Source organism: Zootoca vivipara, chromosome 12 (assembly GCF_963506605.1).
Source record: "Zootoca vivipara chromosome 12, rZooViv1.1, whole genome shotgun sequence".
NCBI lineage: Eukaryota > Metazoa > Chordata > Lepidosauria > Squamata > Lacertidae > Zootoca > Zootoca vivipara.
The window spans coordinates 5,949,058-5,971,159 of NC_083287.1; the positions used below are offsets into that span (position 1 = coordinate 5,949,058).

Below are 22,102 nucleotides of genomic sequence, written 5' to 3' on the forward strand. Positions count from 1 at the left end.
CTGGGTCGTGGCTGTTCACCAAACAATCTTGTCCTGGAACCATACTCAATTTTGCCACTGAACAATATTTTTTTCTGGCAGTAAAGCCCCTAGGACTTCCTTCCGAATAAATAGAGTTCATGCTTATCTTTTTAGAGGGAAGGGTTCTTGTTCAGTAGAATAGTGTGTCTGCTTTGCGTACAGAAGGTCCCTGTTTCAGTGCCCAGCACGTGCAGGTAGGGCTGAGAATGCCCACTGTCTGAAACTCTGGAAAGCCACTTTCTGCCACTATAGACCCATGGTTCCCAAACCTCTTTCTTGGGGCCATACTTTGAGAATAAAAATTTGCTCCCCCGTTTTTTTTTATTCCAAGAAACACATTGGAAAACAAAAAGAAGCAACTCCTAGCAGTGCTTGATTTATAACACAGGACACAACTACTTTATAATATGGCCATAGGACATCCAGAAAGTATAAAACAAGGCAGCTACATAAGAACATGTATCTTTCTCAATATATGATGATAAACAAGTCTCTTACATATGCACCTTAAGTATGTGTACTAACTAATTTGAGACAAAGAAACTCGTCTCATCAGCGCAAAGAAGTCTCTCTCTTTTCTGATCTCTCATATTTGCCAGTATTGAAAATCCTTGTTCTCAGCAATATGTCTTGAGAATTGTAGAATAATAGCCACTCTTGAAGAATGGCGTGAATACAGTTTTTGGTTGTGCATCCAGTGTGGCATGTCACACCCTTTGAGAACCACTGCTATAGGTAATCCATAGCTAGGTGGACCCATGATATACAACAGTTTTCTATGCTCTCTGTTTGGGACCCACTCTAGTCTACGAATACTCCAGAGGGCTTGGTGTAGCCTGTTGTAGCCAACATAACCAAGTCTTGTGGCACCTTACAGACCAACACATTTTTTATGGCATAGCCTTTCCTGGACCAGAGTGTGCTTCATCAGATGCATGAAGTGTTATCCTAAGTTGCAGCTACCGTGGTACCTCAGGTTAAGTACTTAATTGGTTCCAGAAGTCCGTACTTAACCTGATCAAACCTCTCCATTCTTAAGGAAATCAGCCCTGAGTGCTCCCTGGAAGGACAGATTGTGAAGCTGAGGCTCCAATACTTTGGCCACCTCATGAGAAGAGAAGACTCCCTGGAAAAGTCCCTGAAGTTGGGAAAGATGGAGGGCACAAGGAGAAGGGGACGACAGAGGACGAGATGGTTGGACAGTGTTCTCGAAGCTACGAACATGAGTTTGACCAAACTGCGGGAGGCAGTGCAAGACAGGAGTGCCTGGCGTGCTATGGTCCATGGGGTCATGAAGAGTCGGACACGACTAAACAACAACAACTTAACCTGAAGCGTACTTAACCTGAAATGAACTTTGCCATTGAAAGTAATGGAAAGTGGATTAATCCGTTCCAGACGATGAAAAACTCCCCCTAAAACAGCACTCTAACACGAATTTTACTGTCTAACGAGACCATTGAGCCATAAAATGAAGGCAATAATCAATGTACTGTACTATAAAATAAATAAGACAGTATTATAGATGAACAAAATTAACATTTACAGTGGTACCTCGGGTTAAGTACTTCAATTGGTCCCGGGGTGCCATTCGCACCCTGAAAAGTACTTAACCCGAGCGGCGATAGTGTGTGAGTGTGAAGCGCCGGTAGAGTGCTTCTGCGCATGCGCAAAGCCCGCAGATCGCTTCTGCGCATGCGCACGTGGTGGTACTTAACGAGAAAGTACTCAACCTGATGCGTACTTAACCCGAGGTTTGACTGTATATAAACAAATTGAGGGAGGTGGGGAATATTAAATAGTGAGGTCAGAAGAAAGTACAGATGATGTTTACATCATTAATGTGGGAATTCACAAAATGTTAAGGGGCATCCTGCCATTGTTAACCCATACAATACTATTCTTACTACAGCTAGTACTTTGTACTCATAGTACTTGACAGTACAATGACATATGGGAAGTACTAGTGCAGCAATGGAGTTACCTGTAGTCCCCAGGTGTGTGGTTGGACTTCAACTCCCATCAGCCTCAGCGAGCATACCGAGTGACAGCAAATGATGGGTGTTCGAGTCCAGCAATATCTAAAGGGTCACATGTGAATATAACATCTTGACTAAAACTCATTTACAAGGGTCTCAGTCCAGCTTATTTCACTGAGATTTAACTGCAAACAAATAAAAACCCTAAGTAGGCTCTGGGTTCATAAATAAGGTTTGTACATGCATCGTACTTGTTGACCTATATTTCATTGCCCGGCTTTCCTATAATGGGTGCATTTAACTTTAATTGAAAGTGTATAATGTGTCCAGATAGTTCTGCAACTATGCAGCTACGTAATTGTTGCAATAAAAAAGAATCACCATTATTTCAGCTAAAGATTAAAAAAGAAGACATGAGCAGCAAATTCTCTTTCTGCTCCATGTAGCAGTGTTTTGAGTTTGGTTTCCCCATCACAAGTGTCATTTTACACGTGGTGCCGTTCTGAAGGCATGGAGATGTTTCGAGGTGTTAACCTTACTGACTGTGGTGTCACAGAAAGCTTTTCAGTGATTTAACTGGAAAACTCCATAGTGGGAGTGGAGAGTAGAGGCAATGTAAGTACGGTATGTTTTTCAGAATCCATCACATAACATAAAAAGAGCTCTGTTCATAGCTGCCAAGTCTCCCGTATTCTCCGGGAAACCCCCGTTTTTCCAGCTGTTCCCAGCCGAAAAAACGGATTTTTTTGTTTTTTCCTGGTTTATTTGGGCGCGGCGGCCATTTTGGAACTGGGCGGAGCATGCTCAGAAGCGACTTTTGATGCTGCTCTGCCCAGTTCCAAAATGGCTGCAGCGCGACTTCTGGCGCGGCGGCCATTTTGGAAAAGGGCAGAGCAGCATCAAAAGTCACTTCTGAGCATGCTCCGCTCAGTTCCAAAATGGCGGCAGCCATGGGCGTACCCAGGATCAAAACTAGGGGGGGCAAGGGGAGGGGCCAAGGCACGGAAGGGGAGGGGCCACAAAGTGGGCGGGAACAGCGAACTCGCGCTCCGCCGGGCTGTGCCCCTCCCTAGAAGCAGGGCTGGTGGGCGGAGGCGGAGCCCAGCCCAGCGGAGCGCGAGTTCAGCGTTCCCGCCCGCCGCGCCGCGCTCCCTGGTTCCCCGCCGCGCTTGGCCTTGCCTGAGGGCGCGCCGGGGAGCTGGAGGGAGGGTGCGGCGCGGTGCGGCGGGAATGGCGAACTCGCGCTCCGCCGGGCTGTGCTCCGCCTCTGCCCACCAGCCCTGCTTCTAGAGTAGGGCAGCTGCCCTAACTTGCCGAATGGTGGGTACGCCCTTGGCGGCAGCGCTACTTCCGGTCTGCTACTTCCGGTCCAGTCCCTTATTTCTCAGGCCGGAACTTGGCAGGTATGGCTCTGTTGGGTCAGGGCCAAAGGCCCGTCTAAACCTGCATCCCATTCCCGGAGTGGCTAACCAGATGCTTATGTGAAACCTGAAAGTGGAACATGAACACAACAAGACTCTACACTAGTATTTGCTAGCAACCAGCATTCAGAAGCACATCACCTCTGATCGTGTAGGTGGTATAGCCATCATGTCTGAAAGCCATTCATATGTATCCACATGACCACAATACCTGGGGCCTTAGAATGATAATGAGGAAGGAAAACAACATCTTGGAGATGTCATTTAGCTCATTCCCTAGATGGGACACGTAGGCAGGGATAGGCTACAGTGGTACCTCTACTTACGAATTTAATGCGTTCCGAATGCACATTCGTAAGTAGGAAAAATTTGTAAGTCGAATCCCATAGGAATGCATTGGGAGAAAAAATTCGTAAGTAGAAGCAACCCTATCTAAAAATTCGTAAGTAGAAAAAATCTAAACTGCATCCAAGATGGCGGACGGAGCTCCATTCGTAAGTAGAAACATTCATAAGTAGAGTTATTCCTAAGTAGAGGTACCACTGTATTTGGTCAAGATCATGTTCAGGGGATTGTGCCCGAGGAAGTCAAAGGCTGGCCTGGTTCACAAAATTAAAATGGGTTTCAGAAAATATGAGCACACGCTTGAAATGGAAGGCGATTGTTGCTATGGATATAGCCTTGTTCTGTGTTTTACGGACAATAGGAATATGAATCCGGACTATTTGATAAGCATCTATATCTCACCATACTGAATAATGTAAATAAATAAAAATCAAATGTGACATGGCCAAAATAATTGTGTTCTACATCACTAGTGACGGCACTGGTATTATCCAATAGGTGCCTACAGCAACTAGTACACCCTTCTAGTCCAGCAGTGCTTGTGTTGTGGAGGGCCAGTTTTTCCTTTCCCCAAGTGCTACTCTCAGGAGCACTACTTTTTTCTTTCTTTCTTTTCTAAAGATCTGTATTAATAAAGGATACTTCTTCATAGAACACTATTGTGAACTTATGGGTGCTCTGCCGAGGTCCCTGATAACTGTTCTGCAAGGATTGGGGACTCCTTGCCTGACCCAGGGTCCAGAGAAAGTCTGCAGGTGCCTTCAGAGTAAGAGTCTGTTTCTGGCAGAAGGCTGCCCCTCCTTGGGTGTGAGATGGTGGGGAGAAGTGATTGTGACTTAGTGGGTTCTGTAGACTTTCATAGAACCACAGAATTGTATAGTTGGAAGGGATCTGGTCCAACCCTCTGCAATGCAGAAATCTCAGCTAAAGCATGCATGGCAGATGGCCATCCAACCTCTGCTTAAGAGCACCCAATGTTTAGTAACACTGTTCCAAATTCTTTCTCAAAATGTTTGGCTGTGGAATGAGAGAATGAGAATGAATGAATCTTTATTTGCGTCAGCTATCGGCCATAGCAATAAAACAACAATACAATATACAAAGAATAGAAATAAAAAGTCAATGATATAAAATACATTTGGGGTTTTTGAATCAATAGTCAAATAGTGGGTCTTATTCTGATTGCCCCAGATTGGTTGCGGTAGATTTTGTTGGTGTTGTTTTCATAATGTGTTTGGGATGAGTTTGGATAAGAAGAGACATGTGTGATGTCACCCCAGTTTCTGTAATCATGAGCAGAGGAAGATACAGCGATGGGAAGCGATAGGTTACTGTGGAAGAGGAGGAGGCTATTTTTGTCTTGTTCTTCATTCCCATTCCTCCCATGGACAGGTTCCTGGTTACCTGTAAGGTAACACCATTGTTATCTATTATTTAGTGCCAGTCTTGTGTGTATTACTGAGACCTGTGTGGGTGAGCATGGACAAAATGATCAGACCCAGCTGTGCCCACCTGGATACTTGGTGTAGCATCAGCACAGGCTGGAGGGATGGAGGGAGGAGTTGACATGGTCCCCAGGATTTCTATCATCAAGGAATTTTTCTGTCTTGGAGCTGGCTTTGAGGGCACATCCTGGGCCTGATATTGGGCCCAGGAGAAAGGAGACTAGGACTGCTGCTGGTGTGCTGTCCATCCTGCACCTTCTCTGACCAATGCAGTGGAGGTGGTGTTGGAGGAACCCAGAACAATATTCCTGGGTGATTTCAACATCCATGCTGAGGCTGCCTCTATTGTTCTGGCTCTATTGTTCTGCGCTCTGGTCAGACCTCACCTGGAGTACTGTGTCCAGTTCTGGGCACCACAGTTCAAGAAGGAGACTGACAAGCTGGAACGTGTCCAGAGGAGGGCAACCAAAATGGTCAAAGGCCTGGAAACGATGCCTTATGAGGAACGGCTTAGGGAGCTGGGTATGTGTAGCCTGGAGAAGAGAAGGTTAAGGGGTGATATGATAGCCATGTTCAAATATATAAAAGGATGAGGGTGAAAGGTTGTTTTCTGCTGCTGCAGAGAAGCGGACACAAAGCAATGGATACAAGCTACAAGAAAGAAGATTCCACCTAAACATTAGGAAGAACTTCCTGACAGTAAGAGCTGTTCGACAGTGGAATTTGCTGCCAACGAATGTGGTGGAGTCTCCTTCTTTGGATGTCTTTAAGCAGAGGCTTGACAGCCATATGTCAGGAATGCTTTGATGGTGTTTCCTGCTTGGCAGGGGGTTGGACTGGATGGCCCTTGTGGTCTCTTCCAACTCTAGGATTCTAGGATTTCATGGCCTCTGTACACAGAGTAGGGTACAAGTTGATTTTTGCTCCAGAAGGAGGATTATTCTGACCCTTTCAACCTGGGCCTGGGCCTGGGTCTTGTCATGGGACTAAATTGGACTTGCTTACCCTGAGGGATGAACATTATTGGGGGAGCGACAATGAGAGTGTCACCCTGTCATTCTTATTTGACTTTTGATACCATTCACCATGGTATCCTTCTGAGATGACTTGGTGGGTTAGGTATTGGAAGCACTGTTTTACAGTGGTTCCAATCCCGCCTCCAGGGTTGGTTTCAGTGAATAGCATTGGGTAGTTGTCTTTCAGCCCCTTGGCAGTTGTGTTGTGTGGTGCTGCAGGGTGCCATCTAGCTCCCAATGCTGTTTAATATCTATATGAAGCCTCTGAGAGGAGTCATTATGATATTTGAGGGCAAGGTGTCGTCAGAATGCTGGTGATACCCATTCTCTACTTGTCTGTAACATATGAATCAAGAGAAGCTGTGCATACCCTTAACCAGTGTCTGGTCTCAACGGTGGGCTGGATAAGGGCCAAGAAACTGAATCTGAATCCTTGCAAGATAAAGGTGCTGTTGGTGGGTGGTCCCGAGCCTGGATAATTGGCCAATTACCTGATGACCTCCGAACTGGAGTACTGCAATGCACTCTGTGTGGGGCTGCCCTTGATGTTGGCCTAGAAGAGTGATGGGCAACCTTTTGAGCTTGGTGTGTCAAAATTCGCCCAAAAAACGAGCATAACTTGGTTATGTGTGTCACTTTGAGAAAAAAAACATAATTTCACAATATTTATAGTTTAAATAACAAAAATGTATAATTGTAATATATAACTGTATTTAATAAACCAAAAACTAATTATTTAACCAAGCCAAACCAATCACAAAGTGCCCAGAGTTGTTGAGCTTTTTTGGAGGAGCTGCTGACCAAAGTTTTAGAGCTTTTGGGGGGCGCAAAAGTTGCTTTGCTTTTTGGGGGGGTGCCCCAAAGCTGCTGCGCTTTGGGGGGGGGGAAAGAGAACAGAAATAAATGACGAATAATACATTCGCTGGAACTAACACGCAGCACTGACGTAGTCTGCCAAAGCGCCAAAAAAACCAGCACAGAAAGGGTTAAAAAACGAACCTGTTGCACCCAATCAGAAACATCCACTGACTCAGCAAATTAAAAAACAGATCAATCGCTGAACACAATCTCTGGCTACCAAGAACAACAACAACAAGGGGAGGGCGGACAACAACAACAACAACAGCGAAGCGCGTGCCAGCAGTGAGGGCTCTGCGTGTCACATCTGACACGCGTGTCATAGGTTTGCCATCACTGGTCTAGAAGCTGCAAATAATGCAGTATGCAATGGCTCAACTACCCTCTGGTTCAAAGAATTGCACTGGCTGCCAACTAGCTAGTGTGCTAGGTTCAAGGTGCTGGTTTTGGTGTATAAAGCCCAACACAGCTTGGGACCAGGATGCCTGAAAGATGAAAGACTCCTTATATACCTAATAAATCACTGCACTTTGCAGGTGAGGGCTTCCTACAGATGCCACCTTATCAGGAGGTCTGTCCAACCCCATGTAGGAATTGAGCCTTGAATATTGGACAAGTGCCTCTTTAGTCTTTTCAGCACATACTGAAGACCTTCCTCTTCAACAAACGTATTGAGACCTTTCCCAGTCTGAATCTCCATTGGAATTGCTTCTAATGTGTTTTAAATATGTTTTTATTGTTCTATCAATTCTTGATTGCCACCCTGGGCTCCTTTGGGAGGAGAGGTGAGATATAAATTTAACAAATCAATCAATCAATAAAATTCAGCGTGACAAGAAGCAGCGATGGATGTCCACTAAGTTAGGTGGCTTACAAAAGGAGGCAAATTCATGGAACAGAGGCTTGCCAGCAGCTATTAGTCATGACAGCTGGCCGGAAACTTCCATGTGAGTGGCAGCATATTGTCCCATATGATAAGTGAGATCCTCTGGTGCACCCATTTTGGTTTCATCATTGCCAAGAGCTTACCCAAACTTGTCAAGGTATTCTTGGCAGTAGTACCCAGCCTGTGGAATACTGTCTCTCCCCGAGGTTAGACTGGTGTTACCAATGTTGGTGAAAACCTTTATCTCGTCAAAAATGGAGTCTGGGCTTGATTGTATATTTTTAATGGACTACATTTGCCAGACAGTTGAGGAGTTGTGCTCATTGATGTTTTAAATGTTGTTTGTTTGTTTTTAAAAACATTTGAATGGACTTGTGACATGCCCCAAGGTTGGGAAACACAGTTGGGAAACAAATTCTGGACTAAGTGGATCTTGGTCTAATTCATATAAGGTCAGCTCTGGTGCTCATACCTATTAAGAACACAAGAACTGACCTCTTGAATCAGACCAAGACTTTCCAGGTCCAGGGGGGATGGAGTGTGGTCCTCATCACTAAAATCACCCACATTGTCCAGTTAGTAGTTGGGAGGAACAGCCATACGCACATGTATATCTTATGGACAGTCATAACAATGAACTGCAGCTTAGACTTTGCTTAGGTGGAAAATATGCAGAACTGGTTTGACTAATGATCACAGTGAGACAGGAAAAAATGAATACATGTACTGTGGACCACTATAATAACCGTACCATCTCCATATCTGTGAGAAGTTGTCTTTTGTCGGTGCACTGGTGCTTTTCAGGCTCATGTCTCCAAAAGATCAAAAAAAAGGAACAGATTTTACTATGAGATTTTGCTCACTGCTGGTGCAACATCCCTCTCCTTGCATACCGAGGAGGTAAGTTAGCAAATGAAAGTGTATAACTCAGCGCATGTTTTGCATGTAGAAAGCTCAAGGTTCATTCACTGCAATCCTCTGTTTAAGGATCTCAAGTATCAGAATTGGAACCCTGAAGAGGAGAAACTCGCTAAGATGATGGGTTTTGAAACGGTGGTGGCTGCTGCCTTAACATGCTATATAAAAGGTAAAGGGACCCCTGGCCATTAGGTCCAGTCGTGACCGACTCTGGGGTTGCACGCTCATCTCACATTATTGGCCGAGGGAGCCGGTGTATAGCTTCCAGGTCATGTGGCCAGCATGACAAAGCCGCTTCTGGCAAACCAGAGCAGCACATGGAAACACTGTTTACCTTCCCGCTATAGCGGTTCCTATTTATCTACTTGCATTTTGACGTGCTTTCGAACTGCTAGGTTGGCAGGAGCTGGGACCAAGCAACGGGAGCTCACCCCGTTACAGGGATTCGAACCGCCGACCTTCTGATATAGTTGACTGTTAATCCCTGTTCACTCATATCATAACTTGAGAAGAGTTCTGCTGGATGTCTATCAGAAGTCCATAACAGGACACAAGTATTCACGTGCTGCATGACATTCTTCCTTTTGCCCTGATTCTTCCAACATTCAGCTTTATTGGATGGTCCCAGGTGTTTGGAGAGATATTTTTTTGTTCTTGCCACTCTGAACAATTTGGTGTCATCAGCAAACTTAGCCACACAACTCATATCATTTATAAACAAGTTGAAAAGTACTGGTCCCAACACAACTCTTTGATATCTCTGCATGAGAATTGTGCATTTATTCCTACTCTGCTTCCTGTTCTTTAACCCTTTGCTCATCCCTATAAGAGGACCAGCCAAGCTTATTAGGCAACTTTAGTAGAGGACTTCCTTAAAAGTTTTCTGGAAGTCTAAGTACATAATACCCAATGTATGACCCCCATCTATATGCTTGTTGACACATTCAGAGAACTCTAAAAGATTAGTTAGACAAGATTTACCCTTGTGAAAGGCATGCTGATCCTTCAGCAAGGCTTGTTCTTCTGTGTGTTTGGAATTCTAGCTTTAAATATACTTTCAGCCAGTTTTCCTAAAACAGATATTAAACTAACTACTGTAGTCTGAAATTTCCCAGATCTTTCCTCTTTTTAGAAAGTGTCCTCAAGTCTGGATGATGATCTTAGGGCAAGTTGCATAGTTTTGTTAGAAGAGTAGCAATTTCACATTTGAGTTCTTTAGGAACTCTCAGATTAATACCCTCTAGATCCTGTGATTTAATTTTCAAATTGTCCATAGGGCCTATATCTCCCAAAGTATGTGGTGTACTGCCTTTATTTAATGTGGTGGGTTTGAACAAATTGAGGAGACTTCCTGCCTTCCACAAAGCTGAAGAGACGTCTTGTAGCATGTGTAGTAATTGGTGTATCAAAATATGCTTCCCATCTGCCAGTTAACGCTTCCACCCTATCCTATTTCAAATGAGGAATTATCCAGCTGAAGCGCTTTGTTGTTGTTGTTTAGTCGTTTAGTGGTGTCCGACTCTTCGTGACCCCATGGACCAGAGCACGCCAGGCACTCCTGTCTTGCACTGCCTCCCGCAGTTTGGTCAAACTCATATTTTGAAGAGCAAAAAAGAGGACAATTTTCCCGACTTCTACTTTTAACTATGGATTGCTATTATGACTCTACTCATGAAAAAGAGGGTGTGTCCAGAAAAAGAGGACATATGGCAACCTAATGTGCCCAATGGTGTATAATTAGTGCAGGAATACTTAGGGGTATATCTATCTCTAAATGTATGTACATTCCCCTATATACTTGCTGTGGCTGGATAGCTCAGTCAGTGGAACATGAGATTTAATCTCAGTGTTGTGGGTTCAAGAAAAAAGGTTCCTGCATTGCAGGGGGTTGGACGAGATGGCCCTCCTGGTCCCTTCCAACTGTACAATTCTATGATTGTGTGGTGCAGCAGCACCAGCGAGGCTTCTTGCCGGGCTCCCCGACGACTCCTTCGTCTGAATTTGTGGCTGCGGCGCAGAGGGAGAGAGCCAGCTCGCCTCCTCCCTTTCCTGCTGCCACCCACCTTTCCCCAAATCTCTTTCCAGGATTTATTGCGCGCATCAAACCTCTCGCTGGGTGAAAACAAATAGCCGCTTGGAGACGCCCAGGGAGAAACGCGGAGCCGGCGATGATGTCGCTCCGGGATTAAAGTGAGCCGAGGAAAGTGATGTCAACGTGCGTGCCTGGGGAGAAGAGCGCGCACACCCGCGCGCCCCCATCTCCCCCCCGGCCCGACGGACGGCCCCGAGCGAGCGACCCCGTTCGCGCGTCATCGGCGGCACCGCTTATAAAGAGGGTCCCGCCAAGTCCGCTTCTGCCTGCAACCTCCTGGCTCCGAGCTGCGCGCAGAGCAAAGGCAGGGCTCGCACTTGGCTCTCTCTCGCCGCCTCTCCAGAGGAAAACCGACGGCGCGCCCTCCGCGAAGCTCTCCGGCCATGGCGACGGTGGCCCTCTTGGCGTGGCTCGGGCTGTGGCTGGGGCGCGCCACGTCGGGGCTGCCCGGCTCTCTCTGCGAGCCGGTGCGCATCCCCATGTGCCGCCACATGCCCTGGAACATGACCCGAATGCCCAACCACCTGCACCACAGCACCCAGGAGAACGCCGTGCTTGCCATCGAGCAGTACCACGAGCTGGTGGCCGCCGGCTGCAGCCCGGTGCTCAGCTTCTTCCTGTGCGCCATGTACGCGCCCATCTGCGCCGTCGAGTTCCTGCACGACCCCATCAAGCCCTGCAAGGCGCTGTGCCAGCGCGCCCGAGACGGCTGCGAGCCCCTCATGAAGAGGTACAACCACAGCTGGCCCGAAGCCCTGGCCTGCCAAGACCTGCCCGTCTACGACCGAGGGGTCTGCATCGCCCCCGAGGCCATCGTCACGGATCTGCCCGAAGGTGAGGAGAAAAGAGGTGACACGGGACGGGGCGGACAGGAGGGCAAGGGGGGGCCCGGACAAGGACGAGTCCATTGGAGTTTCTGAGGCAGAGGCTGGATGGCCGTCCGTCAGGGATGCTTCCGTCGAGATTTCTGCAGGGCGGGGGGTGGTCTAGATAAGCCTCGGGGGTCCCATCCCGCTCTACCATTCTATGAGCATATATATCTTTACCTGGGAGTAAGTTCGATGGCACTTAGGTCTGTGAGACCCGCAGGCAGGCTCCCAAATGAGGCTGGCGCACCCCAACCAACCTCGTTGCCGAAGAAAGATGCCCCCGCGAATCGGCGGGACTTGCCTTTCCCCTTGGCGGCCTGATCCTGGGTAGCTTTCCTCGGAAGCAAGCCTCCCCGCAGAGGAGGAAACGAGGCAGGTCAGATCTCCCCTCGAGGTCTGGACGCCTTGCTAAAGGGCTCCCACCTGGACGCAAGTTCCGTCTCCCTCGGAAACGAGGGCAACAGGTGTGCGCCATTACGTATTATTAATAGTATTTATTTATGTCCCGCCTTTTCTCGCGACAGAGACTCAAGGCGGCTTACAGGTGAAATAAGAACAGCTAAAAAGTGCAGCTAGAAACAAACAATCAAACTAATAGAATTAAAACTATACATGTAGCTATATATAAAAGATCTATTAAAAACAGTTTCGGAGGGATTTTTTCCCCAGGGAAAGCCTTCAAGCGAGTTGGCTCTGCGCAGTGCGACCCGGGGGCTGAGCACATTTGGTCGGAGGGTAAATCCCATGGAAAGCGAAGGGGCTGACTTGGGAGTAACTGCGCTGGGGTCATAGCTGCCAAGTTTTCCCTTTTCTCGCGAGGAAGCCTATTCAGCATAAGGGAAAATCCCTTTAAAAAAGGGATAACTTGGCAGCTATGGCTGGGGTTCACCTTGCCAACGGGGCTCCAGGACGTGCGCGCTCTTCCGGGGTTTGAGAAGTTGTCAGACCATCTTTCCCAGATGAGGATATATTTTCTAAAAATGAAAGGAAAATCCCTCTCCTTCCCCCCCCCCCCATCAAATTTCTAATTGCTACCGGGGTTTTTTTACTGTGTTGTTGTTGTTGTTTACATTTCCATTTTGTGTGTTCCCTCCTGAAGAGGACGTGAAGTGGATCGATTTATCTGACGACGTAATGGTCCACGAAAAGCCTCTGTTTCCCGAGTGCAAGACCTCAAGCCACGGTGAGCGCCTCTTTCTAAGACCGGACGCGATCGCCGAATACTGTATGTGTATTTCCATTATATATGGTATATAAATTTCTGTTTTGCTTTTAATGCAGAGCGCTGCAAGTGCAAGAAGGTCAAGCCCACTCTGGCGACGTACTTGACCAAAAACTACTCTTACGGTGAGTCAGTCGGCAACACTTTATTTCTATTTAAAAAGTGAAAAAAATGCTAAGTTATGCTCTCTCCCATCTCGTGGCTGGTTTCGTATCATCGGGATTCCCCCCCCCTTTTTTTTTGCCTGATCTGATCCCTTTAATTATTCGAGTCCAGAGAAAATATACACATAAAAGACACGATTCAAACGAACCGTGGCAGCGATTTTATTGTTGCTTCTTTCCTCCAGAACTTTGGGTTTTCTCCCACATCAGAACCAGCCTTCAGTGGTTTTTGAAGACACTGAGATTTACTGAAATGCATGTTATTTCTTCTTAAAGGGAAAGAAAGGAGAGAGAGAACGAAAGAACTTATTTCTTAGATCCAAATCACTTGGGATTGCGACGAAACCGACTTTGGGGTCTCGGTTGGACAAGACACAAAAGTGTTGCTTTAAAAACAGCAACTGGAGAAGGCACTGTGTTTCTCAAATAATAGTAATACTTCTGATTTAATACCTAAGAGAAATGTTATTTTGGGTGCATTCCTGAAAAAGCTAGGTGCCAGTGAAATCCATGCATTTTACAGCTCCATGTTAAATATGTACTGGAAAACTCAGTGGTTGGGAGTATGCCCCATTGAATTCAATGGTATTTACTTCTGAGTAAACACGCACAGATTCAAGGTGTAAGTCCCGCCACCTTGAAGGGAATAAAAACTCAATAGTAACTATGTTTAGTAAACATTAGCTTTCTAAAAAAAATATGCATAGAATTGTGGGCAAAAAGTATTCATTGGAGCTTACTCTCAAGGAAGTTGTAAATGACTGCAGAATCCACTCCCTCCCTTCCTCTCTCTCTCTCTCTCTCTCTCTCTCACACACACACACACACACACACACACAATCATACATCTTATGTCCAGATATGATCTTGCATAGATGAAAACTCAGCTGAGTTCTGCTGAAATCAATAGCAGGATAAAAGCACCCCCTGTGTTAAAATGCCAAAGACCAGCTTTATAAATTCAGATGATTAAGTTAGCAGGGCATTATTTTAGGGAGGGTAAAAATAAATGAATCCATACACAGGACAAATACACTGGATAAATCTTAAGTTTCGCTAGAAATCTCTTATGAATTGATCATGTGAAACGTGTTCGTACTGATAAATGGAATGTGTTTCAATGCAAAATTAGTGCTAATATCCAGATTTTGAAGCCATTGTTGTTTTTGACAATATCCAGAATACAAGGTTCCGTGGGAAAATAAAAGATTGCCTGCCTTCGTGTTTACACTCTTTGTGGAAGCACAGGAGAAGGGACAGGAATGGGATGAGAAAGGAGGTATTGCAAAGACTGGATTAACAAGACCGGGATCAAAATTTTCTCACTTTTCAGCAATTAAGAGCAATCCTATGCATGCCTACTCAAAATAAGCCCACTGAATTCAATGAGACCTACTATTGGGAAGGTCTGTATAGGATTGCACCGTTGGTTGCCAATGTGGTTATCAGCAATTCTGAATAGCATCAGCTACCTGATGCAGTGAAGGAGAGCTGCAAGAGCCCCAGATAGCTTAATCTCAGGGTCATGGGTTCAAGCCCTATGGTGAGCAAAATATTCCTGTATTTCAGGGGGTTGGACTAGATGACCCTCAAGGTCCCTTCCAAATCTACAATGTTCTGATTTGATTATTCCAAAGAGTAAGCAGGCTTCATCACATGTCCCACTTATTGGATCAGGAATGGTAGCCGTAGGTCTGGTGTTTATCCAAGCATGCATCAAAATGTATGTCTCAAAGGTAGACATTCATTCATTCATTTGAATGAACATGGATCTCCATACCCTGGTACAATGCCTCCCATAAATGCACGGCAAGCATGAGACAGGATGGAGCACAGAAGGCCAGATAAAAGTTTAAAGTTTAAACTGACCTTCTAAAAGATCCGTGAGAATGGATTTGGTAGGCTCCTTTTCAAAGGCCATTCCACAAAGGAGAAGCCACCACCAATAAAGCCCTGTTCCTGGTTGACGATAACCTTGTCTCCCTAGGTAATAGGATTCACAATTGGGCTTCAATGCTTCATCTCAGCTCTCAGGGGAGGTAGGAATCCTTCCCTACTCAGGCAGGCAGCCCTCAAATATCCCAGGCACAGCAGGGCATTTAGGAACTGAAAACCAGTCATTTGCACCTCAGTCTCCCATATTGTTTCTCACTGGTGCAATCATTTGAAATCAGTAGAATGAGCTGTGGGCAGAAGCAAGCAAGAAAATAAAACTAAATGCATCTTTACGTGTGTGTGTGTGTGTGTTTATGTGCCTAAATAAAGTGTCATCTCAACTTCCATCAACTTTTGCTTAAAGCAAAAAAAAAAAGTCCCTTCCTGATTCATATTTTAGAGATGTTTTTAAAAGGTTTTATAATTTCAGAGATGGTACTTGCAGGCTTGCAGCGAGAGATCCAAAGTCGGTTGAATCAGGAACAAGTCTCCCAATTCAGTGGGACTTACTCTGTAGCAAATGTGCCGCTTGCAGTGGAACTTAGCGAGACTGGATTCTGAGTAACCCTATATAGTATTGGCTGTTAGTTAAGTGGCACTACGGTATGGTTTACCTTTGCTTTTTGTGTTGCAGTTATTCATGCTAAAGTCAAGAGCTTAGAGAGAGGAGGCTGCAATGAAATAACCACAATGGTTGACGTGAAAGACGTACTGAAATCTTCAACTCCTGTTCCCCGTTCTCTCATGCCTCTGCATACAAATTCCTCCTGCCAATGTCCCCCTCTTCTGCCAAACCAAGATGTCCTCATTATGTGTTACGAGTGGCGCTCAAGGTAAGCAAGTAGTAGTACTTTATTACGGCCATAGGCCCATATCAAGATATCAACACAAAACAATGTACATCGTACAACAGAACAAAACAAAACAAAAGTAAACGAAATCAATTCCATTCATAAAAATCCTATCCCTATAGATATTATAAAATTACAATTACAAGGTAAAAAATATCACTTAGATCATCTGGTCACCACTATAAATCAAACATTAGGGCAAAAAATCAATAATCATAAAGTAACCCATTTTTCCTCTTGTAGGATAGAACTGCAATCAGGTATCTAGCTACAAGGAGTGATCTACTTGGCTCATTATCCTGTAACAGATATGTTAACTGGGATTCCGAAGTCTTATCCAAAGTTTCAGATATTAAGGGGGATAAAAATCTGGTCCGAGGGACCATGTGCAAGGGGCAACAGAATAATATATGATGGAGGGATTCTATGGATCTGTTGTCACATGCACACAGAACTGAACTCTGGCCTTTCGAGAACCTATTATTCACAACATTGGAAGGAAAGACATTAAATCTTGCCTTAATAAAGGCAAACCTATGGGCCGCGACTGATAGGGATGTCAAATAAGATGGAATCTGCGGGGAGGGCACTATGCCGAGGTTCGATGGTGAACAGGTACCACTTCCCATTATGACATTTTGCTGGAGGTCCATCTCCTCTAGTTTTTGCTTGAGGGTTCTTTTAGCTGTGGCAAGGTCTAGTTTCAACAAGTCTGAAGGGGACAGTCCATAGGACACAATTTTAGTATGGATCGTTTTTGCCCAGGGACTAGGAAACTCGTCTCGCCAAAGACATTGAATCAAATAACGATTCGGAAGCCTGTACCACAGAGACAGCCAATAGCATAGAATACGCCTCCAGAAAATAGTTTCTAGAGAGGAGATTTTTAATTCTAAGCGAATGGCTGAATTACTGACACACTGAGGCAGTTTTAATAGACGTCTCTCAAGGTAAGCAAGGATCAGGGGGGCAAGAATGTGCTGCCAAGATGCCTGCTTTAAAATGTTTTATTTCCATTTTTGGCGAACCCAGCAAACAACCCCCTTTGACGTGCATGGAGCTGCCCCATCCCTTGAAAAACGTTAAGAATGCCCCTGAGGGCAGGGCAGCTCCACAGATGCACCCAGGAGCCTTTGGGTGCCAGGGCTGAAGTGGCGGACTTGGTTTGGTGGCGGTCCTGCCTGCGACATGCTCAGCCCGGCCACATCACCCGCTGCCACCACCACCTCCTTTGTCAAATAAGCAGCAGTAATGCTGCCATGCAACACTACCAAAGAATAAATAGGGCAGTGGTGGCCAAACTTGGCCCTCCGGCGGTTTTGGGACTACAATTCCCATCATCCCTGACCACTGGTCCTATTAGCCAGGGATAATGGGTGTTGTAGTCTCAAAACAGCTGGAGGGCCAAGTTTGGTCTAGGGGTTGGTACTGTCACCCTCCAGCATGTGCTGCCTGAGGCAGCTGCCTCATTTTGCCTCATGGAAGGGCTGGCCTTGGAGGGACGCGGGTGGCGCTGTGATCTAAAACCACTGAGCCTAGGGCTTGCCGATTGGAAGGTCAATGGTTTGAATCCCTGCTACAGGGTGAGCTCCTGTTGCTCGGTTCCTGCTCCTGCCAACCTAGCAGTTTGAAAGCCCGTCAAAGTGCAAGTAGATAAATAGGTACCGCTACAGCGGGAAGGTACGGTAAATGGATTTTCCATGCACTGCTCTGGGTTTGCCAGAAGTGGCTTAGTCATGTTGGCCACATGACCCGGCAAAACTGTCTGCGGACAAACGTTGGCTCCCTCGGCCAGTAAAGTGAGATGAGCGCCGCAACCCCAGAGTCGTTCGCAACTGGACTTAACTGTCAGGGGTTCCTTACCTTTACTTTAGGGCTGTCCTTGAGCCGATGACTAAAATCCACTTTATCCTATCAGTAAATAGGGTTGCATGATGCACTGAACTCCTCAAGGGAAGGGTGGGATAGAAATAGAATTAGTAATAATATGGAGGGATAGCTCAGTCAGTGGAGCATGAGACTCTTAACCTCAGGGCTGTGGGTTCAAGCCCCGCGTTGGGGGAAAAGATTTCTGTATTGCAAGGGGTTGGACTAGATGACCCTCGGGATCCCTTCCAACTCTGTGATTCTTTGATTCCAAATCTGAACTCTCCTATACATAGGAGGGATTGTATCAATGATTTCCTAGAATTCTAGATTTGGAAGGGACCCTGAGGGTCAGCTAGTGCAGCCCCCTGCCATGCAAGAATCTCAATACTCAGTCCTCCATCCAGTTTGAAACCATACTGGACCCTGCTTAGCTTTGCAAAACACTGGGATAGGAAGCAAGAGAAGGTAGACTTCCCATGTTTTGATTCTGGAGATGGTGGTGGGAATGACCAGTGCTTTTTCTCAGGGGGTGCTTAATAGCACCGGCACCTCTCTTTGTTGTTGTTAAAAAGTGTGGCACTTACTGTAACAACTTCATGGTGAGTCCCGACACCTATTTTCCTGGGGGGAAAGCTCTGCTCTTGACTAATCTTGAGTTATTTGAGAATGCCAACCCATCAGTGTGAAGGCTTTCAAAATTAAGCTGAGGAATGGGAAAAGATTAGAAAGAATTCTGTTTTTCATGGAACAAGTTTGCCAAGGATGTTTTTAAAGGTCATTGAGGTTTTTATTTTATATGCTTTGTTAAAGGATCTGAAAAAGAAGGCAAAAACAAAACATTGTGTTTCTCATTTGAACTTAGCCATATGTAAACAGGGTTTGAGTTACAGTGGCTTCTTAAAAATGTCAGAAGTAACAGTCTCTTGCTTGGAAAAGTGCTGAAGGAAACACCACATTCTTGTTTCTAGCAGTTTCCCCCTTTTTCTGATTATACAGTATTTCAGGCCTCACCCTTGGATTCAAAGATGCAGAAGTCTCACATCTGACTGGGGTCACAACAGCAAAACTCATCACAAATGCTCAGACTGATACAGTACAGGTTGAAAGGGGGTCTACCACATGTGTTGCAGAGCAGAAAATAATAATAATAATAATTCTAAAACAAAACATTTTATCTAAAAATGAACAGACACAACAAGCACCCACATATGCCAGCACAAAGGCTGTGCAATTCATATCTTGCATCTTTTAAACAGTTGCTCTGCAAGCCTAGATAGATCTTGTGTCGTAGGATTATTTCCTGTGGGTTGTGCCCTCTGTTTAACACCACACACAAAAATTTGGCACTGACTCTCTTTTACTGCATAGAAGGAGAAGTCATCCATAACCACACTCCAGGAAACCTGGATACTTTGACTAGATTCTTGAGATTCATTTCAAGTCTGACTCTTCTGTTGTTGGTAGAGTCCAGTCCAAAATGAATCTCCAAAGAAGTCATTGCACCAGACTGGGCCTTATCTAGAGCTTAATGTGGCCTTAATTGTAAAATAAATAAACTTCCTTCAGGCCATTTCTGGAATAGATTTGTAAGGAAGGTGCCTATCCTTACAGCAAAGCAATGTATTTTAAATTTTATATGTTACTGTAAACACAATGATATCAAATAATCAGTAAGATTCTTCTGGAATCAATCGGAAAATAAAGAGACTTGTAGCAGTTAATTTAGACAACCATCAGTATTTTTATTCAACCCCACCTTTTCGTCTACATTGTATTTGTTAATGAGACTATTGATAAAAGGCAACTAAATCAAATATTGTGGGCAAAGTCCAGGAAAGTTAAGAATGCATATGACTGCAGACCTAGACATGCTTAGATGTGAATAAGTCCCCACTGAACTCAAAGGGACTTGCTTCTAATAATAATAATAATAATAATAATAATAATTTATACCCTGCCCATCGGGCCGGGTTCCCCCAGCCACTCTGGGCGGCTTCCAACAAAACATTAAATACAGAAATCAAACATTAAAAGCTTCCCTAAACAGGGCTGCCTTGAGATGCCTTCTAAAGGTCTGGTAATTGTTGTTCTCTTTGACCTCTGGTGGGAGGGCATTCCACAGGGTGGGTGCCACTACCGAGAAGGCCCTCTGCCTGGTTCCCTGTAACTTGCTTCTCGTAGCGAGGGAACCGCCAGAAGACCCTTGGTGCTGGACCTCAGTGTCCGGGCAGAACGATGGGGGAGGAGACGCTCCTTCAGGTATACTGGACCGAGGCCGTTTAGGGCTTTAAAGGTCAACACCAACACTTTGAATTGTGCTCGGAAACGTACTGGGAGCCAATGTAGGTCTTTCAGGACCGGTGTTATGTGGTCTCGGCGGCCGCTCCCAGTCACCAGTCTAGCTGCCGCATTCTGGGTTAGTGCCGCATTCTGGGTTAGTAGATAGACAAGGAATTGCACTATAAATTCTTCTGGGTGGTAGCCAGCTATGCAAACAACTACATTTGGTCCATTAAAGTCAATAGATTTATTGTGAGTAAAAATCAGGTAGGAGGGTGTAGGATTTCAGCCTTAAGCACATCTTTCCCACCGAAATAAACGAAACTTAGAAGTGCTTGATTTTGACTCAAACGAGCCCAGCATTTTTAAATGGTTTTATTCTACATCCAGGAAATGATTTATTTATTTTTTTGTGCTCATCTTGATTCTACCATTAATGTTTCAGGTTAATGCTTCTTGATGGATGCTCAGTTGAAAAATGGAAGGATCCGCTAAGTAAACGATTTAAGGTAAGACCACCTGAGGCTTCTCAATATTTTATCTTCAAAAAACAGGATGCATTGCCTCGCCGCACTCTTCAACAGCTATACTCTTAAAAATTGTGGCCAGCGGTCATTCAGAAAGTGGGCTGGTATGGAGAGGTATATGGTTTTTGGGGTTATACAGTCTCAATAAAACATTTTGTCCATCTTCCTCAGTGAGCTTAGACTATCAAAAATAAAATAAAATATGTGGATTTTAGGAAAAACCCATTTTCATCACTGGATTGTTGTGGATGGTGCAATTAAGAACATATATACAAGAAGCCGCATCAAGAACCATATTAACATAAACCCTGTCTGTATATAAACAAGTTGCTATGGTATGAACCTAACCCTGTAGTTTTCCTTCACCGCAAGATTTCAGGAGGATATTATTGCATTGCAATGACCACTTCCTTGGCAGGCCTGTTAAAACCCTTTTCCAAACTGTTCCAGGGAATTTTGGTCTTCCAGTGTTTGCCTTGCTGGAAATTCCCTCTGAGACCTTCTTTCCTTGCACTTCACAAAACATGAGAAAAAAGCCAAGTTGGCTTCTAGTGGAGAGATAAGCTTTAAGAAATAAGTGTGTACTGCATTTCAGTCCCTAGAATGGCCCTTTCCCCCTCATGCTAGATGGAGACCAGCCTTAATTTAAAAAAAATACAATGTTTACAGGATGGCTTTCCTTCTGAAAGTCAGCCTGAATTTTCAGTTCTACCTCTAAATTAGGATATACGTATGCGACTCCGACTCCTCCTAACCCGCTTTCTTAATTTACGTTTTCCTAGAGATGGGAACAGCGACTCCAAGAACAGAAGCAACGGGCAGGTCCAAATAAAAACCAGAACGCTAGAAACTCCGGCCGCAGCGGGATGCCAAAGCAAAACCTGAAGAACACCAACCCGGCGCTCACTAGTCCCAAGAAAATCAACAAGCTCAGAAGCGACCAGAAAGAAATCAGCCCCAAAAACATATGAATTTCCCCAGAAGCTGACTTGGGTGTGCTTCCTGAACTCATCGACATAAATGTTCAGTGTTGCATTTCAAACAGACATCCTTTGAACAATTTACTTTTACAGGATTTTTTTTTTAAGCTGCAGATATAGCTTTGCATTAACATGTGGTGGGTTGAAAAGCAAGTGATTCGGGGGATGCTTAGCACAACCAGTCGTAGTTTACCAGTTTGCATCTGGAGAGAATCCTGTGATTTAAATATGTGTAGTGGAAATTTGCCTACGTGCTGCTAAGGCTGGCTTTGCACATTTTACATCGGAGCAGCCACTATTATTCACATTTCCATAGTTGAGCCCCACCAGGGGAATATCACTCGGTCATCCTGATTGCTCCTAAGAATTCTAGCAAAAGGGGAGCCACATGTTCCTCTTTCTCTGGTGTTCTGCAGAAGTGTGT

General features: G+C 45.1%; 1 protein-coding gene across 1 annotated transcript; it reads left to right on the forward strand.

Annotated features, from left to right (window-relative positions):
* The first annotated feature begins 11,364 nt into the window (after window positions 1-11,364).
* On the forward strand, window positions 11,365-21,669 carry SFRP4 (secreted frizzled related protein 4). The gene is made up of 6 exons (XM_035129488.1): window positions 11,365-11,815; window positions 12,950-13,027; window positions 13,132-13,197; window positions 15,806-16,004; window positions 20,617-20,680; window positions 21,481-21,669. Exons 1-6 carry the CDS (start codon window positions 11,365-11,367, stop codon window positions 21,667-21,669), a joined length of 1,047 nt encoding a protein of 348 aa, XP_034985379.1.
* The last annotated feature ends 433 nt before the right edge of the window (window positions 21,670-22,102 follow it).